Source organism: Panthera tigris, chromosome F3 (genome assembly GCF_018350195.1).
Source record: "Panthera tigris isolate Pti1 chromosome F3, P.tigris_Pti1_mat1.1, whole genome shotgun sequence".
Taxonomy (NCBI): domain Eukaryota; kingdom Metazoa; phylum Chordata; class Mammalia; order Carnivora; family Felidae; genus Panthera; species Panthera tigris.
Window position 1 is genome coordinate 27,408,335 of NC_056678.1, and position 20,097 is coordinate 27,428,431.

General features: G+C 35.6%; 1 protein-coding gene and 2 non-coding genes across 7 annotated transcripts in view; all 3 read right to left on the minus strand.

The window, feature by feature from the left end:
• Positions 1-20,097, minus strand: part of XPR1 (xenotropic and polytropic retrovirus receptor 1) — a 213,916-nt gene that overhangs the window by 30,823 nt on the left and 162,996 nt on the right. For all 5 annotated transcript variants that reach the window (XM_042976286.1, XM_042976287.1, XM_042976288.1 and 2 more), the window contains 2 exons: positions 14,360-14,531; positions 12,994-13,188 (listed from right to left, as the gene is read on the minus strand). In XM_042976286.1, coding sequence (XP_042832220.1) covers positions 12,994-13,188; positions 14,360-14,531 — 367 coding nt within the window. The remainder of the gene's footprint in view (positions 1-12,993; positions 13,189-14,359; positions 14,532-20,097) is intronic.
• On the minus strand, positions 14-94 carry LOC122236049. The gene has a single exon (XR_006214255.1).
• Positions 171-312, minus strand: LOC122236059. The gene has a single exon (XR_006214265.1).

Below are 20,097 nucleotides of genomic sequence, written 5' to 3' on the forward strand. Positions count from 1 at the left end.
ATATCTTTTTGCCCAGTCTCAGTCCGCTCTCAGCACATTCCATCACCAGGTTCCTAGAACTCAGATTGCGCAGTGGTCACGTCATCATTGACCAGGTCTCACAGTTACAGCTGCAGAGGCCTCCCTAAAGCTCCCTCATCTCCAGCCTACCTGCTGCCCCTAATCTCCTGGTCCCGGTCCCCAGCCCCACTTTGCCAGACACATTTTCATAATCTTCTCAGGCTCTGGGTTAGTGGCGATGCCAGCAATGGGGCCTGATCATATAAGGAAGATACCGTGAACTCATTGGGGGCTATCTCGGGGACTCGGGGCATCCCTGCCCTATGACACTTACTATACTCCCTTGGATGCCAACCACCCCCACCTCCGGCTCCCAGTCGCAGGGCCCCTCTCAGGCCCAGAGGCCTAGGCTTCCAGCAGGCCTTTTAATTTTTTTTAAATGAAAACAACTGTTTTTCCTGTTTATAAAAAGATTATACATTCACCATAAAAATTTCATAAAAAGGAAAATAAAGTGATAACATTGGACAATCACTATTTATAAATTTTGACATTTAATTTTTATTCCTGCTTTAGAAATTTTTAATATTCTTTCATTTTCTTGCATAAGAGTAATAGAAGAATGTTAAATAATAGTGATGATGACAGATATCTTTGTTAGTCCAGATTTTATTTATCAAAACAATTTTTTTTAAGTTTATTTTATTTTGAGAGAGAGAGACAGAGAGAGCAAGCAGGAGAGGCAAAGAGAGGGAGAGACAGAATCCCAAACACGCTCCATGCTGTGAGCAGAGCCCAATGTAGGGCTCGAACTCACGAACTGTGAGATCATGACCTGGGCAGAAACCAACAGTTGGACGCTTAACCGACTGAGCTACCCAGGTGCCATGAGAATGTTTATAATATTTCACCTTTAGTCATGATAGCTGTGTCTGTGTATAAAAATATAGTACTTCTATATTTAAGATGGATCCTTACAAATTATATATATATATATATATATATATATATATATATATATATATATATACACACACACACACACATATATATATACATATATACACACACACACACACACACACACACACACACACACACACATACATATATATATTTCTTAATTAGTCAGGGTCTCCTTGGCATTTGCTGAGATGATCACATGGCTGTTCTCCTCCAGTCTGGTGACATGGTGAACTATCCCTAAAGTATCTCAGTCATGGTATATTATTGTTTTAATATTCCAGTGGGTTCTAGCTCCTAATGTTTTATTTGGAATCTTTGTAGGTATATTCATGAGTAAGACTGGGTTATATAGTTTTACTGAGGAATATCTTTCTCTGAATTATGCAGGTTTTTAAAAGAAAAAAGATGCTTTCTTTTTCTAAGTTTTGAAACACTTTAAATGGCACAAACTGTTCCTCAAAGTTTTGAAAGGTTTCACTTGTGAAAACATTTGGGTCTGACACTTCAACAAGAACCACAGGAATAAAGAAAGCTGTCCTTAATCTATAATTTATATTTTCTATGTTTTCCTGCTTTTATTTTGCTAATTTATAATTTCCTAAAAATAAACTGTGCATTTTATCCAGATATCTACTCATAATTATTTTGAATTCCTCCATGTCTGTAGTTGCAACCCCTTTCCTAATATTTTACATGTGAATTTTTTCACACTTTCATCACAGATCATGGAAAGGATACCAATAACCAACTACCATCAATTATGCTATATTTACACAATTTAATCCTCATAATAAATTTGAGGCAGGAATTATTATCTCAATTAAAAAAAATTTTTTTAATGTTTATTTATTTTTGAGACAGACAGAGACAGAGCATGAATGGGAGAGGGTCAGAGAGAGAGGGAGACACAGAATCTGAAGGAGGCTCCAGGCTCCGAGCTGTCAGCACAGAGCCCGACGCAGGGCTCGATCTCACAGACCGTGAGATCATGACCTGAGCTGAAGTTGGAAGCTCAATCAACTGAGCCACCCAGGCACCCCTATCTCAATTTTATAACCTCTAACTCTAAGAAGTTAAGTCACTTTCTCCGGGTGACATAATTAGCAAGTGACTAAGTTAACCTAGTCTTAGTCCACTTAGCTGTAAAGCCTACATTCTCTCCCTCAGCACAATATAGTGCCTTTCACTAAGATGGTGCTTTTGAAATTCCTACTGTCAGAAGACTTGATTAAATTGAGCAGAGATGGATGTAGCTCTCGAGGTGGAGACACTGCACTTTCTGCAACAGAAGGTTTAATGAAAGATTAAAAAACACTGATTTCAGATATCAAGTTTTTTCAGTTCTTGAGGAAGGAAGTATACTTAGTCAGATAGATCTTCCTCTATTTACAATGGGGTTACATCCAATAAACCCATGAGAAGTTGAAAATATCAAGTCAAGAATGGGTTCAATATACCTAACCTACTGTGTTCAGAACACTTGCATTAGCCTACAGTTGGGCAAAACCATCTAACACAAAGCCTATTTTATAACACAGTGTTGGATATCTCATGTGACTGACTGAACACTCTACTGAAAGTGAGAAAAAGAACAGTTCCATGTGTTGGTTGTTTACCCCTGTGACTGCGTGGCTGACTGAGAGCTGTGGCCGCTGCCACAGCCCAGCATCATGAAGAGTATCATACTGCACATTGCTAGCCTGGGAAAAGATTAAAATTCAAAACATGAAGTATGGTTTCTACTGAAGGAATATCATTCTCACATCATCAGGAAGTCAAAAAATCTTTAAATTGAACCATCTTAAGTCATGGACTGTTTATGTATTCATAACTGAGAAGGAAAGAAGATTATACAACAGATCCTAGACTTTCAGTTCATATTTCCTCAGTAATTCAGTATTTTCTACACCAGCTATGAAACTGAGTAGGCTTCAGTATTCCACTTTGTTTGGTAGATGTTCATTTCCTTTAAGGAGAGTAGAGACAAAATAGTTTCAAGCAATACAATTCTGCTTTAAAAGAAATTATGCCTACGGTTATTATTCAGAAGCAACTAAAAAGTATTTACAGGCAGTCTTGAGAATACTACATGAGGAAACACATCCATGTGACAGTTAAACACTAGGTAGATGCTTCATCTTCCCTCCTATTAAGTAGCAGCCCTATTTTTTTTGAATATGTGAAGAAAATACTGCTTTCAATATAAGAAAAATTCCTTTAAAAATTTCCATGAAAACTGTATCTTATACCTCAAAGTACCAATGAAACTAAGCATTAGCTCAGTAGTCTTTTCTTTAAAAAAAATTTTTTTTTTAATGTTTATTTATTTTTGAAAGAGAGACAGAAAGCGAGCAGGGGAGGGGCAGAGAGAGAGGGAGACACAGAGTCCGAAGCAGGCTCCAGGCTCTGAGATGTTAGCACAGAGCCCGACGCAGGGCTTCAACTCACAAGCTGAGACATCATGACCTGAGTTGAAGTCGGATGCTTAACCGACTGAGCCACCCAGGCGCCCCAGTAGTCTTTCTTTTCCTATTTTGTTCACAACATTCTAAGAAGCATGCTGGCAACATTCCTTATTTAACAATATATATCAAGAAAATAGCCAGCTTTGGGCGCCTGGGTGGCTCAGTCGGTTGAGCATCCGACTTCAGCTCAGGTCACGATCTTGCTGTTTATGGGTTCAAGCCCCGCATCAGGCTGTGTGCTGACAGCTCAGAGCCTGGAGCCTGCTTCAGATTCTGTGTCTCCTTCTTCCTCTGCTCCTCCCCTGCTCGTGCTCTGTCTCTCTCTCAAAAATAAATAAACATTCAAAAAAATTAAAAGAGAAAATAGCCAGCTTTAACAAATACCTAATTATTACCACAGGTATTTCTTTGCCTTTTTTTTTTTTATTATTATTATTTGAGAGAGCATAGCATGAGCAAGAGAGAGGGGCAGGGAAGATGAGGGGAGGAAAGAGAGCAAGAGAGAGAAAGAGGGAGAGAGAGGGAGAGAAAAAGGGAGAGAGAGAGAGAGAAAGAGAGAGAGGAGAGGGACAGAGACAGGGAGGGAGAGAGGGGCAGAGAGAGGGAGAGAGAATCTTAAGCAGCCTCCATGCTCAGCACAGAGAGCAACACAGGGCTTGATCCCATGATCCTGGGATCATGACCTGAGCCAAAATCATGACCTGAGCCAAAATCAAGAGTCAGACACTCATCTGACTGAGCCACCCAGGCACCCTTCAGGTATTTCTTAAGTGAATTTTAAAACCCTAACAAAGACTACAACTCTAATTATTCATATTAAAACATCTTCTTATCACTTGAAACAACACTAGTATGTTAGTATTTGCTTCCTTCCAATTCAAGAATGACTTTCAATTATCTGGCAGAGAAATTACTTACATATTTGGGCTGACTCCACTTTGCTCTTACTAATAAATGTCTTTGACTCCTGTTCCTGGCAACGTCTTTGGCTTTCCATGAATGTGGTGGCCATTAGGATGAAAGGATCAGAAAATGGGCCTATCCTCTTAAAAGTACTCCTTGAATTATTCTCTCCCAGTGTAGCTTTGTGCTTTCTCAAACAAATTTATTTGAAACGTGTAGGAATACCACACTGTTCTATCTGATCTTTCTTTGCTTACCACAAGTTTAACATTTGAGAAGAGCTCAGAGCATTCTATAGACTTAGAAGGCAGTACGACAGAGTAAAAATAATCACTGGGTATGAATTCTAGCTTTGTCACTGAACAGCTACTTGATTTTTGGGGCTACACTGTTTTATTAAGATTCATAGCCTGGGTTCTTCCACTTTACAGATGTATGACTTTGGCAAGTAACTTAGTCTCTCTGTTTTCAATTTCTTCACCTGTAAAATGACAAGTGCTTACCTCTGACAAAGATGCACTCCCTAACCTAAACCTAGTTAGGCTCCTCCAAGCTCTCTAGGCCTCAAACTTGGTGTCTGTTCTTGTCAAGCCTATGTCACCTAGTTGTAGCAAGAATCTCACTAAGCCATTTTAGAGAGAACCCCTTATCCTCAATATCTGATCATTCTAGATATCAAAATTCTTTATCCTCTACCCTTCATCTAATCACTCTGGTCTTCCTTTAGCAAGAATCCTCCTGTCAAGTCAGTTTAACCAGAATCACCCTCAACCCTGATGTTTCCTTGTAGTAATTTTCCAACCACTGACCCTTCTTCTTGGCTATAAATCCCCATTTGTCTGTTCTATATTCAGAATTGAGCCTACCTCTCTACTGAGATCTCTTTTCCTCTACTTCAAAACTTCCTGAATAAAATGTGCTTTCGCCACTTTAATTACATCCAGCTCTGATTCTAATACCTCACAGGGCTGCTGTGAGGATTAAATGAGTTAATACATGTTAAGTGCTTAAAAGAGTGTTTGGCCCATAGAAATATTCAATAAATATTACCTTTTAATAATATCACTATTCTTCATCTACTGTTTGTAGGTGCTTTGCATTACTTTTGACAAGCTACTATATAATATGCTACATACCATATTATATTCCTATTGATGGACATTTATTAGATTATTTCAGTTCTTTATAATGCTGTAAACATAAGTTAACTTCTAGCCACTTCTCTAATTATTTCCTTAGAAAAAGTTATGGAAAGGGACTTACTAGTTCAAAAAGTATGAATGATTTTAAGACTCCTGGTAGGATTACCAAATTGCTTACCAATTTATACTCTATCAACAGAATGAGTGTTCATCTCTCCACATCCTTGATAGCAATAAGCATCATCACTTCTTTGATTAAATATTTCAATTTTCATTTCTTTTGCAATCAGTAAAGGAGAACATTTTTCATATGTTTATTAGCCATGTTTAATTACCCTACAAAATTATCTGTTTATATCCTTTTCCAATTTAATTTTCCAATTAAAAAATTAGTTAAAATTGATTTGTTTTGTGTCAGATTAGGTTATAGTTTAAAAGTATTCATTCTCCCCAACACTCTTCTCTCATGATTCTTACCCCATTGACGTTGGGTTTAATAATTGCTTCAGGATGGGCAGACTTCCTTTGGGCCTAGACATGTGACTTGCTTAAGCCAGTAGGAGGTTAGCAGCTATGAAGAAAGCAGATGCTTAAAATGTGTATGCAGTAGAAACTGTTTCTGCTAGTACCATGCGAAGAGTTTCCTTGGGTAACTACTGTCCCTTTAGTTGGTGCTCCACGGTGAAACACGTGTAACAGACAAAAACCAAACATGTAGGGAAAAGTCAAAAGCCCAGCAGGAACAGTTGCCTAAAACAGCTACCCAGCCACGTCCAGCCTAGTTCCACCAATTCCCAGCTGACCCACAGATGCATAAATGAGAATAAATTACTGCTGTTTTAAGCTACTGAGTTCTGGGGCAAATTATGATGTATCAATAGCTGATTAGTATACTTACTGTATTATACTATAAAACTCTGAAGCAAAGAGATTCATTCATCTATAATCTACTACTTAAGCCCTTATATTTGCCTATTCATTTTTTCCTATTCTTTTCTTTCTGCTGAAAATATCTAGACACAATAACTTTCATTGATGTGTATACTTTCCACCAATATTCTCATGTACAATTATATATAATTGAAATGAAAATTTAAAATTCTGTTTGCAAGCAATTGTCTTTAAATTCCTTTCCCATTAGGTAAAATTGTTCCATAAGTTGAATTCATACTGTTCAACTTCTTAAATTTAAGCATCACAGAGTTCTCTCCCTGTTTCTAAGAAATACACAGGTTATTTCTAAACTTTAAACTTTGTGCTTGAGTATTTCAAAACAACATAATTTATACAGAAATGCTAACAAACTATATCTACCAGTTGTATGGTAGACTACAGAAGGTGTAGGTGACTACCGAAAAGACGACAAAAATGATCTCAGGGTATAAGGATATGTATTATTTTTTTTAAGTTTTTTTTTTTTTTACATGACAAAGAAGATACAAAGGAAATGTAATTTATTCAAAGCTGTAATTAATACTTTTAAAGCAAACCAATTTAAGGTGAAATATAAATGGGATTGTTGGTATAATATTTATAAAACCATTTAAAATTAGCACCATGCCAAGTAGATAAAAGCTACTCAAGAAATATTTCTAAAGTCAAATTAATAATCAGAAACAAACAATATCACATTTGATTTTAGCACTGGCAGAATTTAAGCCAATATTGACAAATAATGAATCCTTTAAAAAAATCTATTTCTTGTCTGCATTAGTTAGGCTAGAGGAATTACAGCCAAATATATCAAATTTCAAAAGGGTTAAAGATTTGAGCTATTTCAATAGTAAGTCAAAAGTGAAAGCATTTAGGGGCGCCTGGGTGGCTCAGTCGGTTAAGCATCTGACTTCGGCTCAGGTCATGATCTCACAATTCGTGGGTTCAAGCCCTGCGTCAGGCTCTGTGCTGACAGCTCAGAGCCTGGAGCCTGTTTCAGATTCTATGTATCCTTCTCTCTCTGCCTCTCTCCTGTTCACTCTCTGTCTCTGTCTCAAGAATAAACAAACATTAAAAAAAAAAAAAAAGTGAAAGCATTTATTCAAATGCATTGTTTTCTTTTTAATTTTTTTTTTAGTTTTTATTTATTTTTTGAGAGAGAGAGACACAGCGCAAATGGGGGAGGGGCAGAAAGAGAGGGAGAGAGAGAGAATCCCAAGCAGGCTCTGTGCTACTAGTGCAGAGCCTGATGTGGGGCTTGAATCCACAAAACCGCGAGATCATGACCTGAGCTGAAACCAAGTTGGACACTTGACTGACTGAGCCACCCAGGTACCCTAAATGCATTGTTTTTAAAAATTTTGTGTGTGTGTTTAAAACAAAAAGTTAATGAGGGGTGCTTGAGTGGCTCGGTTGGTTGAGCGTCCAACTTCAGCTCAGGTCATGATCTCCCAGTTTGTGAGTTTGAGGCCCCCATTAGGCTCTGTGCTGAAGCTTGGAGCCTAGAGTCGGCTTCGGATTCTGTCTCCCCTTCTCTTTGCTCCTCCCCAGCTTGCACTCTTTCTCTCTCTCTCAAAAAAAAAAAAAAAAAAAAAAAAAAAATTAAAAAAAAAATTTTTTTAAGTTAATGAAACAAAAGTTTCCCTAGAGAATTTTTAAAAAATTGGTGTTTCTATTATAACAAGACTAAAATTTGGAAAGTCTGGCAAAGCAGCCTATTATTCAGGGTAAAAACAGTTACATATTGGCCATACCCCAGAGAGGAAGCACTTCAGGACTATGTGTGCCCACTCAAAACAATGAAATGCTTATTTGCTCTGAAGGCACTGAACTACTGCTGAGGAATCCTCATTAGGGGGCACAGCACCCCTTACAGAATGTTAAACAAGAAGGGATCTGGATGGGAACTGGTACTGCAAAACAACCAAGCAAACAAACATAAGTATTTTTAAAAATCTAATAGCAAATGCTTGTTAGCAAATGCTAATAAAAAGTCTAAAGTAAAATATGAAGTATTTTTAAAGTAAGGTTTTTTTTTCTTCTGTATATTCAGAGAAGAGCAAAAGAGCAAAATCCACTAAGAATTTATGAATATTTTAGAATGTTGGAAACTGTAAATGAAAAACAGAAAGTCTAATGAAGTGCGCTCTCTCCCCATCAACGGGTCAGAAATAACACAATGGCTTTTTCTATTATCGTACCTCCCACAGGCTTTTTCTTGCCAAAGCCAAGAAACCTCAAGGACATACAAAAAACATTTAAAACACTTTCTTGTCTCCTCCAATCCTAATTCCAACAAAAAAACTTGTAGGAGTTGGCTTTAAATTTAGGCTTGTAATGAAATGTGATTTCTTAAAATATGGAGATTGGCTGCTAGCTAAATTCCTTTGTGTCTAAAATTAATGATGGAAAATAAAATACACTGAAATGTTTAAAATGTGTTTCCTTCTTATTATACCAAGTGACAGCTAGCTGAAATATAATAAGTAGTCTCCCTAAAACGGGTCTAAGCCCCTCCCTCACCTTTAAAAAAATGACTCTAGGTACAGAAGAAACACTTGTGCCTTCATTCATCTTAAGACCTAACCTTTGAAAAAATCTTGAAAATACCCCCAATAATGCAGTTACTATGGTAACTCTTGTAGGCTAGTTCTCTGAAAAGACTCATATCCTTGAGTCTGAACAGGGATACCTCACCGTCTTCTACACCTTCCTCTCCTCATAAAATTTATCCTTTACGGTAATACTTACAAATTCAATAGAAAAAGATCTACCCCATTAACCATACAAAATCTATCCTTTTGGCTCAATGATTATTTTTAAAGTGTATGTTTTCTGATACTTTTCCTCTTGGAATATTGTCCAACAAAACAACAGAAAGCAAATTCTACTTTTGATCATCACGAAATGCCAAATTTCCCTGTTTTATGCTTTTTGGTAAAAAGAAAATTAGTGATATAAATATTTAATATGTATCAACAATACAAAGGTTTTTTTTTTTTTTTTTTTTTTTTAATTTTATGGCTATGATAAGATATATAACCAATGGTCTCTCTAAAAAAAATGCTTGGTTTTTAAAAATTTGACTGTGGGACTTGAATCAAGTTCAGTGAGTGAACATCTGTGTTACATGAACAAGAAGCCAAACACATTCCTAATTGGTACTTGTCCATTATAACGCCCCTACTGAAGGGATCACAAGGGTTTCTCTTAGAAAGATTTTCCATAAAGAAAGACACACATATGCCAGCTCTAGACAGCAAAGAGAATTGTATTTCATTTAATGATAAATTCCATTTGTGTAGCACGTTAGAGTTTATAAGGTGATTCCATGTACACTACACCTTATTTAATCATTACAACAAATTTGTGAAGTAAACAGAATAGATACTATTATCTCCACTTAAAAGGTGTGGTTCTGCCTGAGGGGACAAGAGGAAGCCCTGGGCGAAAGAAGAACAGAAGTGGGAAACAGCAACACTTCCACCACTCACAAATTACACAGCCTTGGGCAAAACACATAATGGGATAACTGGAATTCTCCTTCACAGAAACAATAAAATAGCTTAACTATTACCTCTGGGAAGTCTCTACTGGGGGCCGGATTGGGACTTATGCTGTCTGTAGGCTATTATGGTCCCTTGCTTATTTTAATGTCTTTTTTTCCTATTGTGGTCAAAACACATAGCACAAAATTTACCATCTTAACCACTTCTAAGCATACCGTACAAAAGTTTTAAGCATATTCACACTGTTGTGCAACCAATTAATGCCTTTTTACCTACTTCCCCTACTAGATCATAAATTTTTAAGGGCTAGAACGTTACTTTGTTTGTTGCTCCATTTTTAGTGCCTAGCACAACTGATACACAGAATATTCTCAGTAATGTTTACTGAACGCATGTTTATTCTATCTGCCTATCTATGCACCCAGTTACCCATTCATCTACCTACCCAACTCAGAATTCGAATTGAGATGTTTACACAGGGGTGTCTATAAACATGTTAATTTAAGTCAAAACTTTTTCTAATTTGGGTGACTGGTTTTCCAATTAGGGGACATGGCAGATAATCACTATAAACTAGATGAGTGTAATCTGCACTACCAAGATTAAAAAACAACACCATTTAAACAATGTCATAAGATACTGTCCATAAACAAAGAAAGAGAATGATTCTAACGGTTAACAAATCCTTTTTTCATTTAGTTTATGTTTAATATTTTACTTCCTTCAGTTTATTTTTAACTTTTTGCTTTCAGTAAGAAAACCTGATAGATTAACAAAAATAATTACTGATGATGGACTACTGTGCATATTTTTTGGTATATAACTGAGGATTTGTCTAGAAAACTTAGCAATGCTCCAACAATTAAACTTCTACCCTCATGTATACAGCTATTTAACAAGGTTTCTCAGAGCTTCCCTATACAAAAACTGCAAAATGGAACAGAATAAGTAATATAGATTTATCTCAATAAGAAATGTCTATGTGATAATTATTAAAATTTATAACATATCTGTAACATTACTTTGGCCAGTTATAATTACAACACAGAAAAATCTCTTAGCATCTTCTAGTAATAGGTAATAACTTAATTTCAATTTACATATAGATGTATCAGACAAAAGTCATTAAAACATAAAAATACAAATCATGGTGAGTATCATGCTTTTGTATTTAGATTACTTGGACACATTTAGTAGAAACATTTTAGCAGTTTTGTTTTAAAATGTGAATATTTAAAATACACTGTAAAAAAAAAATAAGGGGGGGGGGCACCTGGGTGGCTCAGTCGGTTGAATGACCTTAGGCTCAGGTCATGATCTCGCAGTTCATGAGTTCAAGCCCTGCACCCGACTCTGTGCTGACAGCTTAGAGGCGAGGCTGGAGGCTTCTTCATATTCTGCGTTTCCCTCTCTCTCTGCCCCTCCCCACTCATGCTCTATCTCTCTCTCTCTCAAAATAAATAAACATTAAAAAAAATTATAAATACACTGTAAACTACATTTTTAAAAATTATTTAACCTTAAGATGAAAAATTTCAGATGTAAATTTTAAAATGTCAGAAAATACAGTTTAAATAATAGTTTAAAATAATAAAATTAAAATGATAATAATATAGTTTTAAAAATTCTTTAAAAGGGATACATGAGGCAAAAAAAAAAAAAAAAAAAGAAAAAAAAAAAAAAAAAGAAAGAGAAAGTCTGACGACCACAATACCATCCAAACCACTGCTTCTAGCTTTAGGTTATTAAAAGTGAAGCCAGTGCAGGTTTGAGGAATTCAGATTTTCAGCTTCATACTGAAGAGTACCAGTATAGTTAAAGATATGTTATGTCCTAAAATATTCAACCCCAAACCACTGTTACCCAGGATGCGAGAAAAGTAAAGGGTTCTTAAGGCATAGGGTACCATGTATCAAATCCGTTGCCTGACTTATAAATTCTCTAATCACAACCTTGTGAATCATGATGCATGCCCAGACTAAAGAACAGCATTCCTCAGCAAGAGTTAAAATTACGGGAGCTTTGAGGATGTGTTTCCTTCACTGAGGCACTTAGTTAAATTGTATCATTTAACAAGAGTGCCTACATAGTGATAAAATTATTGGCTGCATTATCAATATTACTGTAATTGCAGAATCTACTGCTAAAAGTGGAAGAGTATGTTATAAAGTGTTCTACTGGACCAAATTGCAAGCCTCACAAAAAAACCACTGCTCCAACCTTTCAAGACCATCAGACATACTTTTTAGATAAGTAGCTAAGAGGTACTAGCTCAGGCTCCTAAAATACAGTGTCTCAATTAAGAAAAAAGTCACTGAAAAAAATTTACTTAAGTATTTAAAAATAATTACAATAATTTCAATAAGTAACATTTCTTTACCACCCAGCCTCTAAGGTGTGGGCTGATACTGATTTAAAAAGACAAAGATGGAATGCATTTTAGTAAAAGGAAGCAAGATCTTTGATTGACAGTTCTTGGAAAAAGGTTAAAAATTCAAAAGGACTGACTGCATGTGGCTCAGAACCTAAAAGCTTTTTTCTCCTCCCAACAGAAGAGCAGTCTCAAGTAATAACTGGTTGCTATGGAGATAAGAAACTAGAGAGATCAGAGAACTCAATTTGCAGTTAAATGGGCTGGAAACAATCCTTACTACTTGGTGAAGGAAAGCGATTAAAAATATACATGATTGCCAGAGGGAATCTTTTTCACCTAGCATTTCCCAACCTCATTAATGAACAAGAAGGCTAAAAAAACAGAAACAAAACAAAACAAAACAAAAAACCAACAACAAAGGAAAGCCCAAGGTGTCTAAGATAGAACACACTGAACATAATTCAGGATTTCACATATCACTAAATCCTTCCTATTCTGGATGACTTTTTGACGGTACTTGTTATTAAATGCTGGAATGAGACTCAAATTGTGTTCAAGAACAAAATGGTATAGCTGAGGGGACTGGAACTTCAGTGGAAAAAAAGAGCATGATAAATGGAAAAGGAACCAGAGTAAGAAACAGATGTCAGTAGTAAAAACCCAGGTTTTGAAAAATCTCTTCACAGTCAATCGTAGAATACCTTTGTGAGTGCTGTAAAGGGCTGCGAACGTCACCGTGAAGAAAGTTGTTGAGTATTTCCCAGCATTAACTAAATGAGGAAAGGCCCTTTTTGTGTCTCGGTAGCGGCGCAGGCACTGGATGAAGCGAAGCCAAGCAGGAATGCACTGAACGATGGCCCGCACACCATACGAATATTTGTGGCAAATTTCTGGTTCTGTGCGGATTTCAAAGAAGAAGAATTATTATTAAAAAAGAAACAAAAGACAAGTAACTTGTTCACATCATTTTGTTATATATTGTAACCACTCTCAAGTCCATAAAAGCAAGAAGCCTGGTTTCTGAATCACTTTCTTCTTTGTAACTACTATATTCTCAAACTTTTCATGAGCGATGAAAGCCAAAAAAGGAAGGTAAATATATAGGGTGGACCTATGGGGGAAAATCTGCCCTCCCAGATTTCTGACAACCTGTTCTGGAATCGTTTTCTTTGGAATGTGGTAAAACTGTAAGAAAATTAGAAGATGAGTACAGTAATCAAAGGAAAGAAAAGTTACTCTGTAATTTGAAATACTTGGAAAACATACAAATGCCACTAGTGACTCTAGTTAATTTCATGAACTCCAAACTGCTATATCACAATAGGTAGAAAATGTACCTCATTAGCCTACTTTTTAATGAAGAGCAGAGTTTATATTTTTAAATGAGAAGAATGAAGTTGGTAAATACATTTTTCTTCAAATTCTGGGAATGCATTATAGTGGGATCAACCTACAACAAAGTTGTGGTCTGCTAGCAATCAATGAATATGTGTTGCCACTGGCTTCATTAGCTTTTTGCTAGTCAGATGTTACATAATCTGTCTAAATTTGGTCTTTGTCATTAAGGCAAAATTCCTTAATAACTCGAACTCCTGGCATACACCAAGAGTGGGAAAAAGAAACAGAAAAAAACACCCCAAGATCCTCAGTAAGAATTAAAAACGATCTACAATGACTTTCTCAAAGCCCTTGATCTAAGTCTAAATACTCAAGTATTTTTGATCATTATAAAGCAATACTGTGATGGAAACTGTTGGCACTAAAGCATTTGTGATATAACTACCAATATACTAGAAATTTTTACTTTTCTTTTTTTTCTAAGTTTTAGAATTCCTTAAGTGTAAGTTGCAAATCTCTTGGCAAATGGATGACTGAAATCCTAACATTTAATTTAAGAGCCAAATTGTATCAGATAAAGAGATTGCTAAAAGAGTGCCAAGTACATTTAATTAAGTTTGTATTATTGGATGAGTTTTCACCGTGATCTTACATTTCTTAGTTATCATTCCCAATATTTCTTGGTTTACACTGGCAGTTCAGAGGTATGGATGCACATTCATACCCTACCTTCTGAATTATTTGGCAACAGGCCCCCACTTTCATCCCATCTGAGCTCAAAACTGTAGAAGCAGATCATATATTCCAGGTCCATCAATATCACTGACAGGCTGTTCAGCTGATCGGCCAGCCAGAAATCAGCAAAGCCTACTTTATGGAAGGGGGCTGTAAATACTCGAAACTGGGAGAAAGAAAAAAATAAAAAAACACAGAAACAAGAAAGTTCATATTAAATTTCTCTAATTCTTGTCTGACCATGCAGCATGATTACTTTAGCTGATAAAATGGAAACCAATGAGCCAATCACAAACACAGGGACCTGGCAACAGTGGCTAGGTTGAGAATTAGTAGTGAACTGAATGAGTTGAATAGATAACTAAGAAAGGAAATTTAAGTGGGGTGAAGACAGGAATAGCTACAGTTAGAAAACAGAAAGCAGAGAGGGTGGAAAGAGTTGAAGCTGAAAGCAGAGTAGCAGAAGGGAGAAGCACTGAGAGGATGTGTAGTGTTAGGGCTCTGGGGTAAATTGTGCTAGAGACGCATGCTCTATAATAATTTCTGGAATATCCTCCTTCTTAACTGGGATGAGAGCTTTGCTACCTGAATAGAAAGCTCTTCTTTGCCTACAAGGGATAGGGAGGGAAGGATGTGCAACACCTGAAGCATGCCTGCCCGTTCTCTCACTGAAGTCACTTTCATTTCACTAATGCCATGGTAATAATTGTATTTGTCTTGAAATGATGCCACAAAAATAAGCTCATACCCCACTATTATAAAAATAATGTTAAATGAATTCAGATTAAATGTACTGAGCACTAATCCATGCTGCATATTTTTCTCAAAATGCTTTTTTCATAGTCCACTAACTGCAACAATCCTATGAGCTTGGCACTATTCATATCCCCATTTTACAGAGGACCTACAACAAACTCACCCTGACCTATTCTGTGGAAGACTGTTTACCACTGTAAAGGGAAATCTCCTGCCATTGCAGAGAGAAGATGGATAGATACTAACGTAATCATCAGAAACAGGCTCCAATAGTGCAGAATGCCTTGAGATGCCCTGAGAAAATTGAAGATGGAATTAAGGCAGCTTTAATCCTCACCCTGTCAGACCCTTTCTATCTTAAAAGCTAAAAATGAACTCCTAAAACAAGGAATTTTGACTAAGCAGCAGTTTTGAGAAAATGAGTCTAAATCTATAGCTCGCCTGCCATCTAGCTATATTCATTTAGCAGACATATTCAGCATGAAAAATAATGGCTCTCTCCCCTCAGACTTGGCTGGTTCTTTCTATTCTACCTCTAAACACTTCTCTTTATTATTTGAGGGAGATAAATGGCTACATGATGAATCCATCCTAGATATCAAGTATCTATGACAGGTATTGCCTTGGGGCTTTGGACGTTAGATCAGGTATCTGCAGGACCTAGTACAGGCTTTGTGATATTTTCTAGAGCGGATATATTTTGAGGCCATGGCTCAGTTTTGTGATCAGTCTCTTGCTCTTTCAATAAGTTTGCAATAAGCCTGAGAGACAAGCTATATCGTTTGCAACCATAAGGTCTAGATACAGCAAACTCTTTTTGGTAGGGGGTGGGGGCAGAGTGAGAACTGGGGGCTTAGTGGTTGAGATGTTAGTCATTTATTCATGAAAAGGTTCTGATGCCAGTTTATATAGTATTTTAAGAAACTGTGGGGTGCAGAGTGGACTTTAAAAATTCAAAGAGACAAACAAGAGTTTAGAACATAACACCAAAAGGATCAGGAAGTCTAACTCAATCTCTAGTCGTGGACTTTTGTGAAAATTATAGCCAAGGGCAATTTTCTTATTTCTCATGGACATGAGACAGACTACTATTACTCTCATAATCTGCCAAATTCAGCCTCAAAAGCTAGCTAAGAGAGTAAACTTCCATATGAGCAGAGGAGGAAGAGAATGCATTAAATAAGAAAAGAGGGAAATGGGACTACGAAAGGGAGTGGCATGAAAATAGAAACTGGAAGGAAGGGAAAATTTATAGAAGAGAGCAGATGGAAAAAGGAAGAGGAGGGAGTAGTAAATGTTGGTATAATACAACTAATAAAGGAAGGAATATAATTATAGTCATTCAGCATTTAACACATGTCAGGCACTGTGGAAGTACAGAGATAAAACAGTTTTTTCTGTCAAAGACTCACAGTCTGGTTGAGCAAATATATACCTAAGGAAATAGCGACAGCACTGTGTAGTAAGTGCTATTACAGATAAACATGCAAAATACCCTAGAAATACAAAGAAGGGAGGGAGGGAGTAGCTGCATCAGAGACAGGGTAGGGCTGAGTTCATACTGAATTCCCTGATGTTTACACATAGTCAAATTCATCTTAAATTTATCTGAATTCCTCTTCTTGAGTGAGAATTCTTTCTTTTCTTATTGTGGCTAAGGTCTTTCAACTTCTACATTGTTGTGATTTTGCTTAAAATGACAATGACTCACTGAGTAACAGTATTAAGAAAGCTACAGACAATTCAAAATATCTGATGTTTTACTCACATACACAAAAAAGCCATTAATAAGTTATTAGAAAGGATATTAACTAACATCATTTTCTAAGTTAATGCCGATAAATATTAAAGAAGATGAAGTTTAATTTCTGCTTTTAGAGGCTTGTGAATAATCACACTCTTTGAATTTTTATATAAAATATATTTATTAGTTTGAACTACTAGATCAAAGTTAAGTATCTTAAATAAAGTGACTACCAGGTTTAATTGTTAAATGGTAGTGGTCAGGAGTACAGATTATGGAATCAGACTGCCTGGGCTCACATTTCATCTCCATTACTTACTGGCTGTGTATTTAACTCCTCTGAACTTGGGTTTCCTCATTTATACAATGTGGATTAATAGCAGCTCCAACCTCATGGTTATTAAAAGGATGAAATAAATGAACACATACAAAATGTCCAGAACAGTGCATTATTAAAAGAGACTATCTCTCTGTAATCATAGTAGAGACATATGTAAAAATTTTACTATAAAACCAAAGAAAATATTGAAAAAATCAATTCCCCAATTATATAGGAAAGGACTTTAATTTTAAAACTTTAAGTAGTCTTCTAGAAGAATTGATTGGTATTTTTGTTTAGAAAATCTGAGGCAGTGCTTATGTTTCCCAATTGGACCTCCAATTAGGGCAAATATAGATCTACAGAGATTTATGACCTAATAATACAAACAAACTGTACCTAATTTGACATTTAAGTATCAAAATAAATAAATTTCTTTAAAAAAATTTTTTTAAGTTTATTTAATTTGAGAGGGACAGTGAGGAGGGAAAGAAGAGAGAGAATCCCAAGCAGGTTCCACTCTGACAGTGCAGAGCCCAAAGTTGAAGCCACACACTGTGAAATCAAGAGTCAGACGCTTAACTGACTGAGCCATCCAGGCACCCCTAAATAAATTTCTAATAAAATTTTTTTTAGCTTTTTTGAAGGTGGTGTATAGCATATAAATTCCATACATTCAAATTTAAATATGGATATAAACAGCATCCAGTGCGTACCACTATGGCCAAATGATACATGTTCTTTTCCATTTTTTAAAAATTGAAGAAGGAGGGGCGCCTGGGTGGCGCAGTCGGTTGAGCGTCCGACTTCAGCCAGATCACGATCTTGCGGTCCGTGGGTTCGAGCCCCATGTCAGGCTCTGGGCTGATGGCTCGGAGCCTGGAGCCTGTTTCCGATTCTGTGTCTCCCTCTCTCTGACCCTCCCCCGTTCATGCTCTGTCTCTCTCTGTCCCAAAAATAAATAAAAAACGTTGAAAAAAAAAATTGAAGAAGGATATGTACTTTTACTTAATGATGAGGCTATTAAAAAAGCTGTATCAGAGAAACAAAATATTTTTAACACTAGAAATAAGTCTCAGGGTAAATTTTTTCAGTAAGATTTGAATTAAAATAAGTCAACAGGTCACTTAATGTTAAAATGCTTTATATGTGTAAGATTTTCCTGTATACAATTATTATTATAAATATAACAAACCACAATGCTTCTTTCTGCATTTCACTGATTCTTATAGCACACTTATTATTCTTATTCCTTATTACATCATCATTGCCAACCTATTCCATCCATAAATCCTCATTTATTAACATACAGCAAATGCATTAATAAATGTCTACTCAATGGGGAATCATTTTGCTAATAAGAGTAACTGGTCATGCATCAATCATAGCTAACTATTTAAACAGAGAAGGATGCACTGGGGAAATGTTCACTTAACACACAACGATATCATTCCGTTATTGCAATGATGCAATCGTATTAACATCTGAGTCTTTGAAACCTCATTTCAAAATAACTTTATATTTTACAATATTTTTACAATATATATTTTACAATATATATTTTACAATAATTGAGGCAGGAAATAATAGGTATTTATAATCTTAACATTATTTCCTTGTAACCAGAAGAATACTACATTTTTGTGCAAATAAGTTTTAAAACTCCACAAAATCTAGCAATAAAATGACAAATAATCTCAAGATGAAAAAGGTAATCTAATTTTGTTGTACTAACGGGAAATGATTTATTTTTAGTATGAATTTCAAGAGAGAAAAAAATGTTCAAGTATTTCTTCTGTCTTACAAAAAATCCTTTAAAAATCATGTGTTCTAGATGATAAAATGTGTTAAAGGTGATTACATACTTAAGACTTTTCAAAATACTCTTGTACATCTAAGTTCTACACTTAGGCCTACAGTTTGGCCTAGTGGTACTATACATAACAGGAATGATTTGCTCTCTTACTTATTAGTATTTAATGAAATTAGAGGAAAATAGGGATATTCTCAATTTGTGGTAAAAATCCTACCAGAAGAAATAAGAAATACAAATAAATAACAATCAACTTTGGGGAAAAAAACATGAAGGAGATCTAGGCCAATCTTTTCCTGATTGCTATAAATACTTACCTGTACTGGAATATAAGTGGCTTTTTACTTGTTGTATGCTTACTTACTATGTTTTTTAATAGGAAGAGCATATTTTATATCTTCAGATTCAAAAAATTTAAATAATGCTATATATAGGGAATGTACTGCTAAGAACAGCAACAACAAAGAAAAAAGTTCTGCTAACCGTAAGGGATATACAAAAGGAAAAAGAATACTCCAGTTTTCAAGGTAGTATACTTTTCTAAGGTAGGAAAAAAGAGTAAGGCAATTATTATAGGAATTCTGAAAGTATGTGTAGAGATTGGTCAATTTAATCACTAATCTTCACTTTACTGTTAGTTGTAATTCATAACCTAAGAAATAATTACAGGAGAACATTACCAATTAATTTTCAAAACAGAGCTGGTTTAATTCAGGAGTTAAGAGAAGTCCCTTCCCCAAGCTATCTTTACACCATTACAAAAAATACAGCAACTATTTTTGCAAGAGATTCTTTATCCTAATGTTTAAATTGAAAGATTTTGAGATTAAGAAATAGGTAAAGTGGAAGAAGAAATGGAATGTATTATAAACAAGAATCAAAGTCAGTTTCTCAAATTAAACCTGGTAATCTGGTAAAATATGCTTACTGATTTTAGAGAATGAATCTTTCATAAAAATAAAAATGTTTGGTTGACTATTTCTATCAATTTGACAGGAAAATAATAGTTTTACCACTTTTTAAAAAGGAAAAAAAAAGAAATTCACAGAGTTCTACATGTTATCACAGCTGGCTAAGTAATCTGTACTAAATAATAAGGC